We start from the raw sequence: 15815 nt of genomic DNA on the forward strand, positions 1-15815 counted from the left end.
ACTCTCAGCAGAAGTGCACTAAATCAGAGTAGGAAATTGAGACTTTTACACTCTATGTAGTGCACTTTATATCCATTTAGGATGCGGATATCTCCACCTTATATACATGCACTACAGAGCACTTCTCCACTCTGTGTAGTGCACACTACCTCCACTAGAAGGCCATTTGAGATTTAGGTTCCTCATCCCCTATACATGGTAAGAATGAATGTCTTCTGCACCCTATATAGTGCACTTTATTTTAGCAGAGTGTCATTTGGGATTTAGCTCTTCAATCAGTATATTTGTGCACTACATAGGGTGTCCTAGATGCCCAATAGGGAGCCATTCAGGATTAGGACTTCTAAGGGCTATTACACCCTAAGGTGTGCACTTTAAGCGCAATGGGAGGATTTGGGATACACAGCTCTCAAATCCATATACAAGTGCACTGCATTAGGGTATGAAATCAGGGCTTTTACACCCTTTATAGTGCACTGTATACCCATTTAGGATACAGCTCCCAAATCTCTATTGAAGTGCACTACATTAAGGTATGAAATAAGGGCTTTTACAATTCAATTCAATTTTATTTGTATAGCGCTTTTAACAATGGAAATTGTCACAAAGCAGCTTTACAGAAATAAATGGATTCACAAAAAATAAATTGTAAATATGTGAATTTATCCCTAATGAGCAAGCCAGAGGCGACAGTGGCAAGGAAAAACTCCCTGAGATGATATGAGGAAGAAACCTTGAGAGGAACCAGGCTCAAAAGGGAACCCATCCTCATCTGGGTGCAACGGATAGTGCAATTATAAATAAATCCCTTCTATTATTGTGTACTATATGGACAAATAGTGCAATTGTGCAACCAATAAAGTCATCACAGTTTTTGCAAGAAGTCCGGCTGGTTAAAATCTATCCACTGTCCACCGATGGAGTCCTGAGTACAAAGGTTTTTTTTACACCCTTTGTAGTGCACTGGATGTTCAGAAGGGGGCATTTAGGACTCAACTCCCAAATCCCTTTGAAGTGAACTAAATTAGGGAACAAAATAAGGGCTTTTGACACCCTATGTAGTGCACTATGTGTTACAATAGATGGCATTCAAGATTCAGCTCCCAAATCCATATACAAGTGCACTACATTAGGATTTGAAATAAGTGTTTTAACACCCTTTGTCAGTGTGCTAAATGTCCAATATGGGGCATTTAGGATACAGCTCCCAAGTGCCTATAGAAGTGCACTACATAGGGTATGACATAATGTATCCTACATCCTATGTAGTGCGCTTTGTCCTATAGGGAGACATTCAGGATACAGCTCCCATATACAAGTGCCCTACATTAGGGTATAAAATAAGGGATTTTAACGCCTATAGTGCACTAAATGTCCAGTACGAGGTATTAGGATTCAACTCCCAAATCCACATAGAAGTTCAATATATTAAGGCATGAAATAAGGGCTTTTATACCCTTTTTAGTGCACTATATATCCAATTGAGATCAATTTGGGATTTACTTTCTTATTCCCTACATAAGTGCACTTCATAGGGTATGACATAAATGTATCCTACACCCTGTGTAGTGCACTGTTTTTCCTGTAGGGAACCATTTGGGAGTCAGCCACAGGATGGGACGGGACGCCAGGAAGTGACGTGTCAGAGCCGGACAGAGGAAGTGTGTGTGTGTATGTGTGTGTGTGTGTGTTTGGGTGTATGTGTGTATATGTGTGTGCGTGCGTGAGTGTGTGTGCGTGTGTGTGTGTGTGTGGTGATTGGACGGAGGAAAGTTTTTTTCCCTGGATCGGACAGGACTGGATTGGGAATACAGTGAGAATCCGTGAGAGCTTTGTTTTCGGTGTGCTGTGGTGTGGGCGCGTGAATGCGCGTTTCGGGGCGGCGGCGGAGGCGGTGGTGGTGGCGCGAGTCGGATCTTCTCTCTGCCCGGTTTGGTGTGTCTCTGCTCGGCTGACATGGGGAAGGAGCAGGAGCTGCTGGAGGCGGCGCGCACCGGGAATGTGGCCGCCGTGGAGAAGCTGCTGAGCGGCAAGAGAGCGACGTCCGGCGGCGGCGGCGGAGGAGGATTTGGAGGAGGATTTGGAGGAGGAGGAGGCGCGGGACACGGCTCGAGCGGCGGCGGACACAGCGCGAGCGCTCACGCGCTCTCCAGCTTACTCAGGTAGGAGACGCGATTAGCCTCAAAGCTAATAAGAGGGAGCGGCTAATGTCGGCCAGCGTCTTTCTTTTTAATTATTTTGGGAATTTGTTTACTTAGACAACAAATTTAGGTCTTTAAATATATTAGAAAGAAGGAAATCTACCAACGCCTGTTGCTAGTTTTATACTTTTGTATTTTAAAACATGAAATTACAACATGTTTTTGTTCCTTTAAGGATTAGGGAATCGGAATTCCAGAAAGTTTAGCCTGAACTTCCGATACCGTCTAGCATCGCGATATTTTAGTCGCGTGAATTAAATTTGCATATGCAAATTAGGTGCTAATAATGCAGTCGTGTCATGTTCAATAAGGATTTATCAAAACAAAGCAGTATATACTGTTACAACTGTATTAGTCGTTACTATACCACAGAGGTGTTAAATTCTCCAATCTGATTGGTCAGAAGATGTTGATTAATTTTCTATAACAGCAGCTCTGTAAGTAGTTTCAAGGCCAAATCACAGGTTTGTATTAATGCTTATATATGTTATATAATTGTATAATGTTATATTAATTGTTTCTGTAGTAACAGCTCAATCACAGGGACTTGACATTTGGATGCTTCACATAATCTGAGTCTAATAATTAACAGATTTTTAAAAAATTGCTGTTGTTTAACAAAGAAAAACAGAGAATCATTGATATGGTGAGGTTTTCCATGAGGAGACATTTGTGTAACATTTATGGAAGGAGTCTCCAGTGTTAGTGCTTTGTAACAGTCAGGAGGTTTTCCTCCACAGGAAAGTCTTCAGAACAGTTTTTTTTTCTGCTTTCCAGTTTCTCGGCATCATGACAAGCTGAGTGTTTTTGTCTTATTATCTTTAAAATAGATTTAAAAAAAGTTTAAAGCTGTTATATTATAGTTGATAACAGGAACTAACTGGTCTCAGGGATGTTCCAGGACATTAACTGTAACTATAAATGGATAAAAAGTATAAAAAGTATAATGTGTTGTTCTTTAATTTATAAAAATTGTAACTGTTGGCAAATTGCTGTGGTATAAGAGGAATAAAACACTTCAGGAGCTCGTGCCCTGTCACATGACGTTGTTGTTGATTATTTTCCTGTAACAGCACGCTTCAGGTTGTTTATTCTTTACTTACACAGCCCAGTTTTTGGAGGAAGAGTTGAGGTTGTGTGTTAAGGGAAGGGCGCTGTGATAAAAATCAGGATACTTGAAGGCGTTTCTATGGTACCTATCACTAGCACACAGTAGTGTTTTATCTAAAAAAATTGAGTTTAGTGACACTTTTATTTAATGTCTACAAAACTAAATTAACACAGAACACAAAAAATTGATAGGCTATAAAAATCTTTAAAAAATTTTACAGTTTTGATTGAGAAGATTGAGTACAAAATTTCCACATTAAATCAGTTGCTTCTAATTGGAAAAGATACTAACGATCCCGGCGCTATCTCAGGGAAGTGTATCGTCCCATAATTTATCACAATACCGATATTATATCCCCAGCTCTAGTGTGCATGAGCAAACACCAGGCCTCCTTTCTCAAGCTGGATATGAACAGATTTATTCATAAATCATTAGTACAAGTGTTTACACAAGAAATTTGATATTCATGAAAAACCTGTAAATTTTTCGAAAAACGTAGGTATCCTACTCGTGCTCCTGAGTGTGTGTAAATTTACACATAAGAAGACTAACTGATGTAAACCTCAACTTGATCGAGTTCGAGTCATATCATTAGCATGGATTACTGCACTTTTATATCTGGAATATACTGTTGAGTTTAAACTGCTTCTTTGTATTACGTTTACAGTGTTTAGCAGATGATCTTATACAGAGCGACTTATAGAAGAGCTTTGGAGTCTCTATCATAAACACATCCTCATGCTAGTTCACCAGGTCAGGGACTAAAAGTACCATCGTAAATATTTTGTGAAAACCAGTCGTTTTATATTATAGGCATTAATTAAAGAATATGAAAAATAAAGAAAGCGAGCCAACATAAACCCATAACTTAATACAAATGAAACTAATCATTCAATTATGACAAAAGAAACGGCGCTGTATAAACGGAGGACGGGCCGGTCTGTCTGCGCAGTCGTAAGCCGTAAACAAACGCCTCAGCTGATGGGGTATTTAGCGCTTATTATTAATATTATATATTATTAAATGTTTTTATTGTCGTAGAACAGAGTCAGAATAACTTCAACTTCTGTCTTTCAGCCTTTACTCTGATCATTCATTTCGTGCTGCTAGCTGTCTGTGCACTTTACCTTTTATGGAGTTTTGTGGGCGTAACTAAATGCAAATGAGCTGTGTCAGGAACGCGCTTTGCACTTTACAGGTGATCGACATACGCACACAAGTACAAAAAATCAGCGTTTCTAAAACCTTTGTAAATCTGGAGGAAATTTTAGTTCGATTTGGCTTACGCAAACATTTACACACAACTCAACTAAAAATTGAGAAATGAGGTCAAGTGTGGGGCAAATTCACAGAATCACAAGTACAGCGTAAGGAAATGAATTTTTTTCTGTTGTATGCAGTATTTTGCTTCCTCTCTCCATTCTCACTTTTACAGTAAGACTGCTTCTTGGAGTCTTCTTGGTTTTTTGCTGGCAGACACCTGCGCAGGCGCTGTGTGCTGACGCTTGCATGTTTTCTCAGATTTGCCAATGCAGAAGTATAAATAAAATTGCAAATAAGAGAGAAATGTGTGCTACGTGAACAGGATTGATATGGTAATCTTCCACAACAGTGTATTCAGGGTTTAATCTTTTCCTTGTTTTTGACATGATCATTTGCTTTTCCAGCAGCCTGGGCTGACATTAGTTAGTTTAGCGAGTTCTGAAGAAAATCACAGTAGAGCAACAATATTGTCTTTTAAAATGTTCTATAAGAGAACAGTATTTATATTGTTTTAAACAAGAAAACTCACCAGCGTCCTCACATTAACTGAGCGAGACTCGGCGTCTGCTTTAAGACCGATTAGCATCCCTGATGTGACTTGTGTCAGTCAACATCGCGCATGTTCACTGCAAGCATGGAAAATCCATCATCGTTACATCATTATACTATAATACATCATTATTGTCTGTAATAAGATAGAGCTGGGCAGTATGATGATATAATATCGATATCATGGTAAATTATGTCACAATACTTTTTTACTGTGATATCACGATATCTTTTTATTAAACTATTTAAATTAAATTTACAAACTGACTGTAAACAGCATGTGATGTTAAAATTTTGTACTTAATGGTGCAATAGTCGATTTTTTTAATTCCTGAATGTATAAATAACCCAGAGAATATGCAGCACATGATAAACAATGGATAAAGTCGTAGCCTTAGAAAAGCGTGCTGAAAACTAATTTTACCTAATGCATCTTTTTTATTTTTTTTAAAAATATATATAAAAAATAAATATTATAGATTTATTTATTTATAATAATTAAATATAATATTAAATTTGTTAATAAATGTTAGTTATTTTTACAGCAGTTTTTAAAGATTTATTTATTTATTTTTACATAAAACGTTATATTTTATTATTAGTTATAAACACATTTATTATTATTTATAACAGTTTTTTTTTTTTAACCCCCTAGAGTTTTTCTGGCAGTTTGTCAGCAAACATGCAATTCATGATGAATATCATGTATCATAGAAATGCCTTCAAGAATCATATGATATGATGTCTTTGTCATATCGTCCACCTCTGCAGTATTATTTCACGTAAGCGAGTTTCCTCCTGATCATGAGGTTCTCTGTCGAATGATGTTTGCTGAGAGTGGCTCATGGTAATATCCCGATAATGTAAATAAAAGGTAAAGCATAATCATGATGTAAGAAATATATATATACAAACGGGTCCTGTGGTATCCATTTTGTGCCATATTAATATTTTTCATTTTTTAAAAAATTTTTGAACTTGTTTTTCATATGATTTGGATTTTTTTTTTGTACACATGAAAAATATGATATGCCTATAAAAATTCCAAAAATCTGTCATATATTACAGATGTTACACTTTCACAGTATGATCACCGATTTGAAAAATATCATGATCTCACAGTATCACGGTATTAGTCAACCATTTAAGAAAAAGCCCAAGCCGAAGATGAGAATTAAAAGAAACATTTGTTAATGAAAACTTCGTACAAAAGCCTACATATGATTAAAAAACTAAAGGAAATAAAAAAGATTGCTGTCATTGTTCTTTCTTAGAAAGTTTTTTTTTTTTGAGAATGACTTTTGTATAAAATCTCTGTCAGTGTCAGTGTTTATCACGTTGTCATTATAAGCTGAAAGAGAAAGATGTCCAGAGATAGAGGATTATGAACATTTTCACGAATCACAGCTGGACACAAGAGTGAGGAGAACCGCTGGAGTGAGGAGCTCGACAGGGTAAAAAAAAAAAAAAAGAACAGTAAAGAGTAAAGAACAGAAATTCTTTTGAAAAGTCAGGGATGAGGTAACGTCTGATCATGCACCGTGACTAAGCGTGACACAGTGACACCCCTACATCATATCCTTAACTTTTTATTTAAAAAAAGCCCTGATTATGTCAGCAGTATTTTTAGCTTTTCATATTAGTAATGCTGTTCCAGAAATGTTTAGATGTTAATTTTGTGTTGAGTGTGTATTGATGAGCAGCGTTCACTCTCCTCCTGAAAATGTTCAATAAGAACCACAAATGTTCTAATAAACACACAGTATATGGACAAACTGCTCACAGTCTTTAATATGATCTCGAATGCTGCAATAATCTTTTAGATTTCATGTACGTCTCCCTGCCCGTCTCTCTCTGCCCGTCTCTGCGTGTCTGCCATCTCTCCGTCTCTCTGCCCGTCTCTCTGCCCGTCTCTCTGCCCGTCTCTCTGCTTGTCTCTCTGCCCGTCTCTCTGCTTGTCTGCCTGTCTCTCTGCTTGTCTGCTGTCTCTCTGCCCGTCTCTCTGCTTGTCTGCTGTCTCTCTGCCTGTCTCTTTGCCCGTCTCTTTGCCCATCTGCCTGTCTTCCATCTTTCTGCCTCCCTACCCGTCTCTCTGCCCGTCTCCCTGCCCGTCTGCCATCTCTTTGCCTGTCTCTCTCTCTCTCTCCACACTCAGGATCAGTTACTCACTGTGTTTGTTACGCTAATAATATTGATAATGAACAGCAGTACCACTGTGATGTGTATCAGTTATACGGTAGACTGTACACCTTCTGTCTCCAAGCATTTTTATCAGAAGTTTTATACACCTGTTCAGGCCACACCCAATTCCCACTTATGATGCTCTGTTTCTTAAACTCTGATGCACAGAATTATGAGATTGCATCTCTGATTAGGAGACATGATAATATATCCCAGTACAATATTGAATGATTTTGCTCAGGTGCTATGTGAGTCTCTGTATGGTGCTGCGCCCATCACTGAGTTTCCTACATTATCAGGAATGCAAGAGGCTTTATATGCGTTTTGTTGTTTTTTTTTGTTGTTCCCTACTCCCGTGCTGAGCGCAGCTCGCTTTCATGTTGGGACTTGTCGATTTGTTGTGCAAGAGTTGAGCACATAGTTAAAGTGCATCCCAAGGAATGTATCTCATTCCATCATGGCCGAATAACAGACTCTGACATGCTGCACGATCAGAAAATCCTCTACAGATGCACTCTGGGTAGCTTAAACAAAACCTAGCATGAAATATAAGTAAAAATGCTTACCCAACCAGAATGTGGGCTGTGATTGGCACGATTCAGCACAGGTTACTTTGCCAGAAAAGAGTGAGCTTATAAATAACAGGCTAAATGATCTGCTTAACTAAAGCCGTGATTGGGATTGAAGATTGGGATCGGGGTGGAAGAGAAAGTGTTCATAAAAACACTGAAACACATTTTTTGTTTGCCATCTCATTAACGTTCACCTGCCAGATTTTTGCCACGCTGCTGGGATCGGATTAATACGTTTCCAGTTAATATTAAAACCTTCTGTGAAATGATTGAGACATAGAGATTGCATTTTAATAAAAATGTGTCCACTCTGATACAACTTCTTCTCATCCAAAATCTTTAAAAATACTCACCATCCACTTTATTAGGAACACCTATGCACCTGCACATTCATGCAGCTCTCTAATCAGTCAATCATGTGACAGCAGCGCAATGCAAAAAATCATGCAGGTACAGGTCAAGAGCTTGAGTTAATGTTGACATCAAACATCAGAATGGAGAAAAAGTGAGAAATGATTGTTGGTACCAGAAGGGCTGGTTTGAGTATTTCAGAAACTGCTGATCTACTGGGATTTTTACACACAACAGTCTCTAGAGTTTACACAGACAAACAAAAAAATACTGAGTGAACGACAGTTCTGAGGGTGGAAACACCTTGTTGATAAGAGAGGTCAGAGGAAAATGGCCAGATCAAGTTCAAGCTGCCAGGAAGGATATTGTAACTCAAATAAGCACTCTTTACAACCGTGTTGAGCAGAAAAGCACCTCAGCATGCACAAAACATCAGACCTTGAGGTGGATGGGCTACAGCAGCAGAAGACCACATTGGGTTCCACTCCTGTCAGCCAAGAACAGGAATCTGAGGCTACCATGGGCACAGCCTCACCCAAACTGGACAGCTGTTCCTAATAAAGTGCTCGGTGAGCATGTATAGTGCAGATGGAGTTTTTCGTCATCATACTCCGAATAGTGTTTACATCCACCGCTGCTCTGAAGTGGAGTGACACAATGATGCAATCAAAAAGCGCCAGCCAAATCACGCGTCAGCTGGAGCACACACTCGGTACATCATCATATCTTCATCTTCATCATTTCTTCTTTAACCACACCACAGATTTTTACACTCCATAACCAAAATACACTGTGTGCACAATTATTAGGCAAGTGAGTATTTTGACCATATCATCATTTTATCCGTAATTTCCAACTCCAAGCTGTATAAATTGAATGCTTATTGGAATTAATGCATATCAGATGATAGTATTTGTGTGTAGGGTGTAGGGTGTGGCCTAAGGAGATCAACACCCTATATCAAGGTGTGCATAATTATTAGGCAGATTCTTCTCCTCAGGAAAAATGGGCCAAAAAAGAGATTTAACTGACTCTGAAAAGTCAAAAATTGTAAAAAGTCTTTCACAGGGATGCAGCACTCTTGAAATATCTAAGATATTGGGGCGTGATCACAGAACCATCAAACGTTTTGTAGTAAATAGTCAACAGGGTCACAAGAAACGTGTCGAGAAGAAAAGACGCAAGTTAACCACCAAAGATTAGAGAAGAATCAAACATGAAGCTACCAGGAACCCATTATCCTCCAGTGCTGCCATATTCCACAACTGCAACCTACCTGGAGTGTCAAGAAGTATGAGGTGTTCAGTTCTCAGAGACATGGCCAAGGTAAGAAAAGCTGAAACCCGACCACCTCTGAACAAGACACATACGTTGAAACGTCAAGAATGGGCCAAGAAATATCTGAAGACAGATTTTTCGAAGGTTTTGTGGACTGATGAGATGAGAGTGACTCTTGACGGACCAGATGGATGGGCCCGTGGTTGGATCAGTAACGGACACAGAGCTCCGCTTCGACTCAGACGCTAGCAAGGTGGAGGTGGGGTACTGGTATGGGCAGGTATTATTAAAGATGAACTAGTTGGACCTTTTCGGGTTGAAAATGGACTCAAAATCAACTCTCAGACCTACTGCCAATTTTTAGAAAACACTTTCTTCAAGCAGTGACACAGGAAAAAGTCTGCATCTTTCAAGAAGACTTTGATTTTTATGCAAGACAACGCTCCATCACATGCATCAAAGTACTCCACTGTGTGGCTGGCCAGTAAAGGCCTTAAAGATGAAAAACTAATGACATGGCCCCCTTCTTCACCTGACTTCAACCCTACTGAGAACTTTTGGGCCCTTCTTAAGCAGGAAATTTATAGTGAAGGTAAACAGTACACCTCTCTGAACAGTGTCTGGGAGGCTGTGGTTGCGGCTGCACAAAAAGATGATTCTGTGCAGATCAAGAAACTGACTGACTCTGTGAATGGAAGGCTTGTGACTGTTATTGAAAAGATCGGTGGCTATATTGGTCAATGAGGTTTTCTTTTTGAAATTTCAGAAATGTTTATTTGTAAATTTTGAGTTTGTTTATTATTCTCACTTTGACAGGTGAAAATAAACAAGTGAGATGGGTAAATCTTTGTTTGTCATTTAGTTGCATAATAATTCTGCACACTAATAGTTGCCTAATACTGGTGTACATGTAGATATTCTCTTAAGAAAGCCAAAACTTCACTTTTACTACTTACATGTTCAGGTTTGAGGGTTTGTTAGCATTTTGGATTGACCAAGAGCACTGTAGTTGTACAATAACAAAATTTATCCTCAAAAATACAACTTGCCTAATAATTGTGCACACAGTATATATGGTTTGTGCCACAAAACTGCGTAAGATGAAGTACGAGATAAATGATTAGCGCTGGCTTTAAAAGAAAGAGGAAGCTGTGGGAAGAGAAATTGGGAAATGTCCTGTTTTAACCGTTACAAATGAGGTAATCTGGAATAATTAAAAAGTTGCTGAAGTTGTAGTTGGTAATAATGACATTAATGTTATTTAATTTCAGATTGGCATGTCATCACAGCAAAATTGTGTAACCTGATTTTACACATGAAAAGATGCTTCAATAATTTCTCCTGCAGAAGTTCTGTTGAGTTTACTAATGCCCAGCACCACTGTAAGTGTTTTGTTAATGATAGTGTTGAGGTGTTCTGGCTTTTTGAAATGTTTAGCACCTTTAGAAATTTGTTAAATTTGTTAAATAAATTAAATGTCTGTTTTAAACCAGAAATGCCCAGTGTTATTGCCAGTGTTGTGTAAATCAGTGTGGAAATGATGAGCTGTATGTGGGTGAAGAGCTCTGTGTCCAGCTCCACTGCGCCGACAGGAAGTGGTTGGTTCATGCTCGGTTGGTTAATTATTTCAGTGTTTCCTGATTTTTTCTTTTTTTTCAGCTGCAGTCAGTTAAACCTAGTGTATATAACACATCTGAAGTGCATCAGGCGCACAGCTAGCCCACACAGACATACAGCCACGTGTGACAGACAGATGGCTGGACTGACAGGCAGACATGCGGCTGGGCTGGCACACAGACACACGACCAGACTGGCACGCAGACTGACAGTGAGACATGCAGGCAGACAGATGGTCGGACACACAGATAGGCAGATGTACAGTCGGGAAGACAGACAGGCAGACGTAGGGCTGGACTGACAGACAAACAGCGAGATAGCAGGCAGACAGATAGGCAGACATACGGCTGGAAAGACAGACTCACAGGCTGGACTCACAGGCAAACAAACAGCTGGATTGGCAGGCAGACAGATGGACAGACTGGCTGGCAGACATACAGACAAACAGGCAGACAGACAGTCAGGCATGTACAGCCAGACTAACAGGCAGACAGAGAGCCAGATAGCAATGCAGCTGGATAGGCAGACAGACAGAACTGGACAGAGAGGCAAACAGGCAGCAGGAGAGACAGACGGACAGACAGGCAGGCAGGCAGACAGACAGACAACTGGACATGCAGGCAGGCAAACATGAGGCCAGAAAGGCAGACAGGCAGATAAAAGGGTGGACAAGTAGTCAGATGATTGCCTGGAAAGGCAGGCATTCAACTGGATAGGCAGACAGACAGGCAGATATGTGGACAGACAGGCAGGCAGACAGACAGCTGGACAGACAGACAGACAGACAGGCAGGCAGATGTGTGGTCAGGCAGACATTCCACCAGACAGGCAGCGTTTATCAAACTGAACACTCCTGATTAATAATGTGATTTAAGAATGACATTCTGAAGTGCAGTTACATTCTGCGCTAATGAATCACACACAGGATATGATGCGCTATGCTTGAGGTCCATTTTGTCTCCACTGGTCTAGCACATTCTGCCTCAGCGTTCTGTTTTGCTCTTTTTTATTTAGTCACAACTTCCTGCGTGTAATAGTGTGTCTCCACTTAGACATTTTGTCGCCACTCTGTCTCTCTCCGCTCGCCGCTGCTGGCTGTTTCTGCGATATTACTGTGGATTTGATTATGACCTGTCATTTTCTTTTAGCTCGAAATTTACGTGGCAGGATGGAGTGCAGAGCGGCAAGATTAAATTCAATTCAGCTCAATTTTATTTGTATAGCACTTTTAACAATGGACATTGTCACAAAGCAGCTTTACAGAAAGAAATACATTAAGGATATAAATTTTAAACGTATGAATACATTTCAGTACATATGCATGTGAATACATATATACATAGTATATATGCGTAAACAAAAGAAAGGTTGTTTAATGATCATTAAAGCCAATAGGTAGCTGTTAGTGTTGTATTTAATACAGAAAATCGATTTGTTTTCTGTATTTGTCACGTTTGAATTCGGTTTGGTGTCTCCCTTACAGAAACATCCCATGTGGTGAATAGTGAATGAGGTTTACATCCTAAGAAATCCAGAAACTCGAACACACATCTGAATATCAGAGATGAAAGCGGAGTGTTTGGAATAAAGTATGTGGTGCGTTCATATTCCATTCTGTCCACGACTGTGCGTGATGGACTGGTGCTTCTTGATGGCATCATCTTGTGGTGCCTCTTTAGTGTGTGGACAGAGTCATGCGGGAAAATTCACAGCTGTGTGTGTGTGTGTGTGTGCGTTTTTACTCAGAAGTTCGGAAATAAAAACTGGTTCAGTCTTGGCTGAGAAAATAATGCTGAGTCATCAGGTGAGAGGAGAGGATTTACGTTGCCTTAGTGTGTTCTCTTTGTTAAAGCTGTTAAAATAGAAACACACTGTGCATACTCGCACACATACACACGCACATACACACACATACAAAGTGTTTTTCATTTACATGATCCTGCACATTTTACCAATGAGTGTGCACTAAAATCACAGATTTTTTTTTTACTTTTAACCACAAATTCCAATTGTTTTTGGTTAGAGGTGGAGTGTGTTTGGGTTTTAGGGCCCTTCATTCAGCGATTCCTGATTTTCTTGTCTTCCCTCAGCCAGTGACCCACCCGCTGTTTTCAAAGCTAGACATCTGAGGCCCTTTTTCCTGCCTGCACACTTGAAACGGTTGTCTCTTTTTTTTTTTTTGCCTTCTTTTTTTTTTTTTTTTTGCCTTGCAGTCGGAAAAGCCCTCATAAAGCCCTTATGCTAACTCGCTACTTTTTGACCTTTCCTTCTGCTTGCTCATGTAATTCAGCACCGGTGCGGATGTGTTTTCTTGTTCGGGTCAGCAGATGAAGTGAAAATAGAACTAGAGAGTTTTGATTTTGTGTAACTTTATGAAGACGGAGAGCTGATTATGGGGGAAAAGTTGTGCAGTTGCTGTTGTGGGAGTGGTCTGATTTTACAAATTTTGAAAGTAAAACACAGCTGATGAAGGACTTTCGTCCAAAAAAAAAAGGCCTGTTTGTCTTTTCCTCTTAAAAGATCTACTTTTCCTCCAGATTAATCACTCTGGTTGAGTAACTGTGTCTGTTTTCCATCACATAACATTCTGAGCCAAAAGATGTAGTTGAGGTTTGGTGACTAGTCGACTAATACAATATGTTTGTGTAACCATTTAATCCAATACTAAAATATACTCAAATGCTTGAAAGGTGGAGTGATATTGCTTGTTTCTCTCACTGCTAAGCACGACACATGGCGAGTTTGCTGCCCTGCAGTAATGGCGATGAAGCTAAAGGAAGGCAAGGGTGCCAATACTTTAATAATAGTGAGAATTCTGTGTGCAAAGTATGAGACAACATGGAAATACAAGAAGTCAGTCTTTTAGTGTGGCAGAATCGCATGAATTCTGCAACACCACTGTGTAATACGCTGTAATATAACACAGTGTAATTAGTGTGTAATATGCTCACTATATAGTGAGCATATTTAGTGAAGAGGCAGCCATTTGGGAATTGGCCCAAGTTGAAAAGGGAGGATGTAATGTATATAATATGAGTATAATATTGAGCTAAATATCAGGGGAAAAAACATTTGGCTACAGTAAATTAAGACTCCTGGCCTTTCTGATCAGCACTTGGCATGTCCCTTCCCCGTAGCAGACTACAGAAGAAGACAATGTAAACTCCAATAGCCTGATAGAATAGCACAGTAGCCTCCTTAGAAAGAAGCCTTTCAGTGTTGTCAGTCCAGTCCAATCTATTGTTCAGGTAGACCCCCGTGTACTTGTAGCGCTGCACCATCTCCACATTCTCCCCCTTCATGGTGACTGGCTTGACAGGTTTCCTAACAAACTGGAAATTCTCCATCAGTTCCATTGTCCTGCTGATGTTAAGCTGCAGGTGTTTTTCCACCACCCTCCTGTACTCAGAATCGTCTCCGTAATGAACACACCCTACAATGGACAAGTCTTCAACTTGTGCAGGTGGATGATCTGGTCTTAGGATGGTTTCATAAGGTGCCCCAGTTATGCTCGCCTCTATCACCTTTCAGTAGCATCACAAACTGTGGCCTTTTGGTCAGATAATCCATAATCCTGAAGACTGAGGGGCATCAACCTACAACTCGTTCCCCAGTCAGAGAGGCAGGAAGGTATTGAAGGCACTGGAGAAATAAAGATCTTGATAGTGGCTCTGGTTGTCTCTCAGTGTGAGTCAGCTCGGTGGAATGTGAAGATCAGAGCATCTTCCACACCTTGTAGGCAAACTGTAGGGGGTCCATTGGCAAAAAATGTAAAGCCCAGCCTCTCAAAGGTTCTGATGATGGCAGACGTGATTGCAACTGGTCTGTAATACTTAAGGGTGCTGGAGTTGGTTAAAGAAAGAGTTGGGTGAAGAAAGTAGAGGAATAAAACATGACAGGATGTGCTGTTGTAGGAAAGTAATCAACGACTTGGTGGTGTGAGAAGCAATCCTCAAATAGTACCAGTTTTCATTAATAATTTTTATCCAGATATAGTTACATTTAATGTTGTTGAAGGTCTGCAAAACATGTTAGTTCATGTTATCACTTATGTTATGTAAACAGTTGCAAACAGTTGTTCCTTCACCAGCCTTTCTCTTTTTTCCTTTTTTTTAAGTTAACAAGACAAAAAAAATGCAGCTTGTGATGTTAACGAGAACCCGGAAACTGCAAACTCGTCTGTCCGAACACTTTGCCGTAGTGGAAAACTGTTACAAAGTGCTCAAACTGGAGACTCCTTCCATAAATATTAAATACTGTTTAAATAAACTTTGAGTAATTAATTACTTGGTTTTTTTTTTTTTTTTTTTTTTACTGTTTAAATACAACAAACTGACTTGCAGTACTCATCACTAAAATAAAAGTCAGAGATTAGATCTGTTCACATTTATTCTCCCATAACCCCTTCTTTCTAAATGTCTTAAAGTAACACTTCCTTTTTTTTTAGTGACCTTATTTTAGTGTCCTCACTAGAACAGGAACTCAGGCTCTACCCTAAACACAAAAATGCGCAGAAGCTGTTTAACAAGACTTTTCGGTGGTGGTGATTTTACATTTGTACGCTGATAGGATCTGATAGGATGTGTGTATTACCCATGATGCACTCGGTAATGTCTACAGGTGATAAGTTGATTTATAAGTGTAACATAATATAATAATAACATAAATATAATAATCAGCAGCAGGTCGTGT

The 15815-nt window shown here is 39.6% G+C and overlaps 1 protein-coding gene across 8 annotated transcripts in view; it reads left to right on the forward strand.

The window, feature by feature from the left end:
- Positions 1–1655: 1655 nt before the first annotated feature.
- Positions 1656–15815, forward strand: part of LOC113545596 (ankyrin repeat and SAM domain-containing protein 1A) — a 54536-nt gene continuing 40376 nt past the window's right edge. For 4 of the 8 annotated variants that reach the window (XM_026945008.3, XM_053240455.1, XM_053240456.1 and 1 more), the window contains exon 1: positions 1657–2162. In XM_026945008.3, the coding sequence (XP_026800809.3) occupies positions 1957–2162 (206 nt within the window). In that variant the 5' untranslated portion in view covers positions 1657–1956. Of the gene's footprint in view, positions 2163–15815 lie in introns of all 8 variants that reach the window. The other 4 variants (XM_053240458.1, XM_053240457.1, XM_053240459.1 and 1 more) reach the window with 3 other exon arrangements.

Source organism: Pangasianodon hypophthalmus, chromosome 16 (genome assembly GCF_027358585.1).
Source record: "Pangasianodon hypophthalmus isolate fPanHyp1 chromosome 16, fPanHyp1.pri, whole genome shotgun sequence".
Lineage (NCBI taxonomy): Eukaryota > Metazoa > Chordata > Actinopteri > Siluriformes > Pangasiidae > Pangasianodon > Pangasianodon hypophthalmus.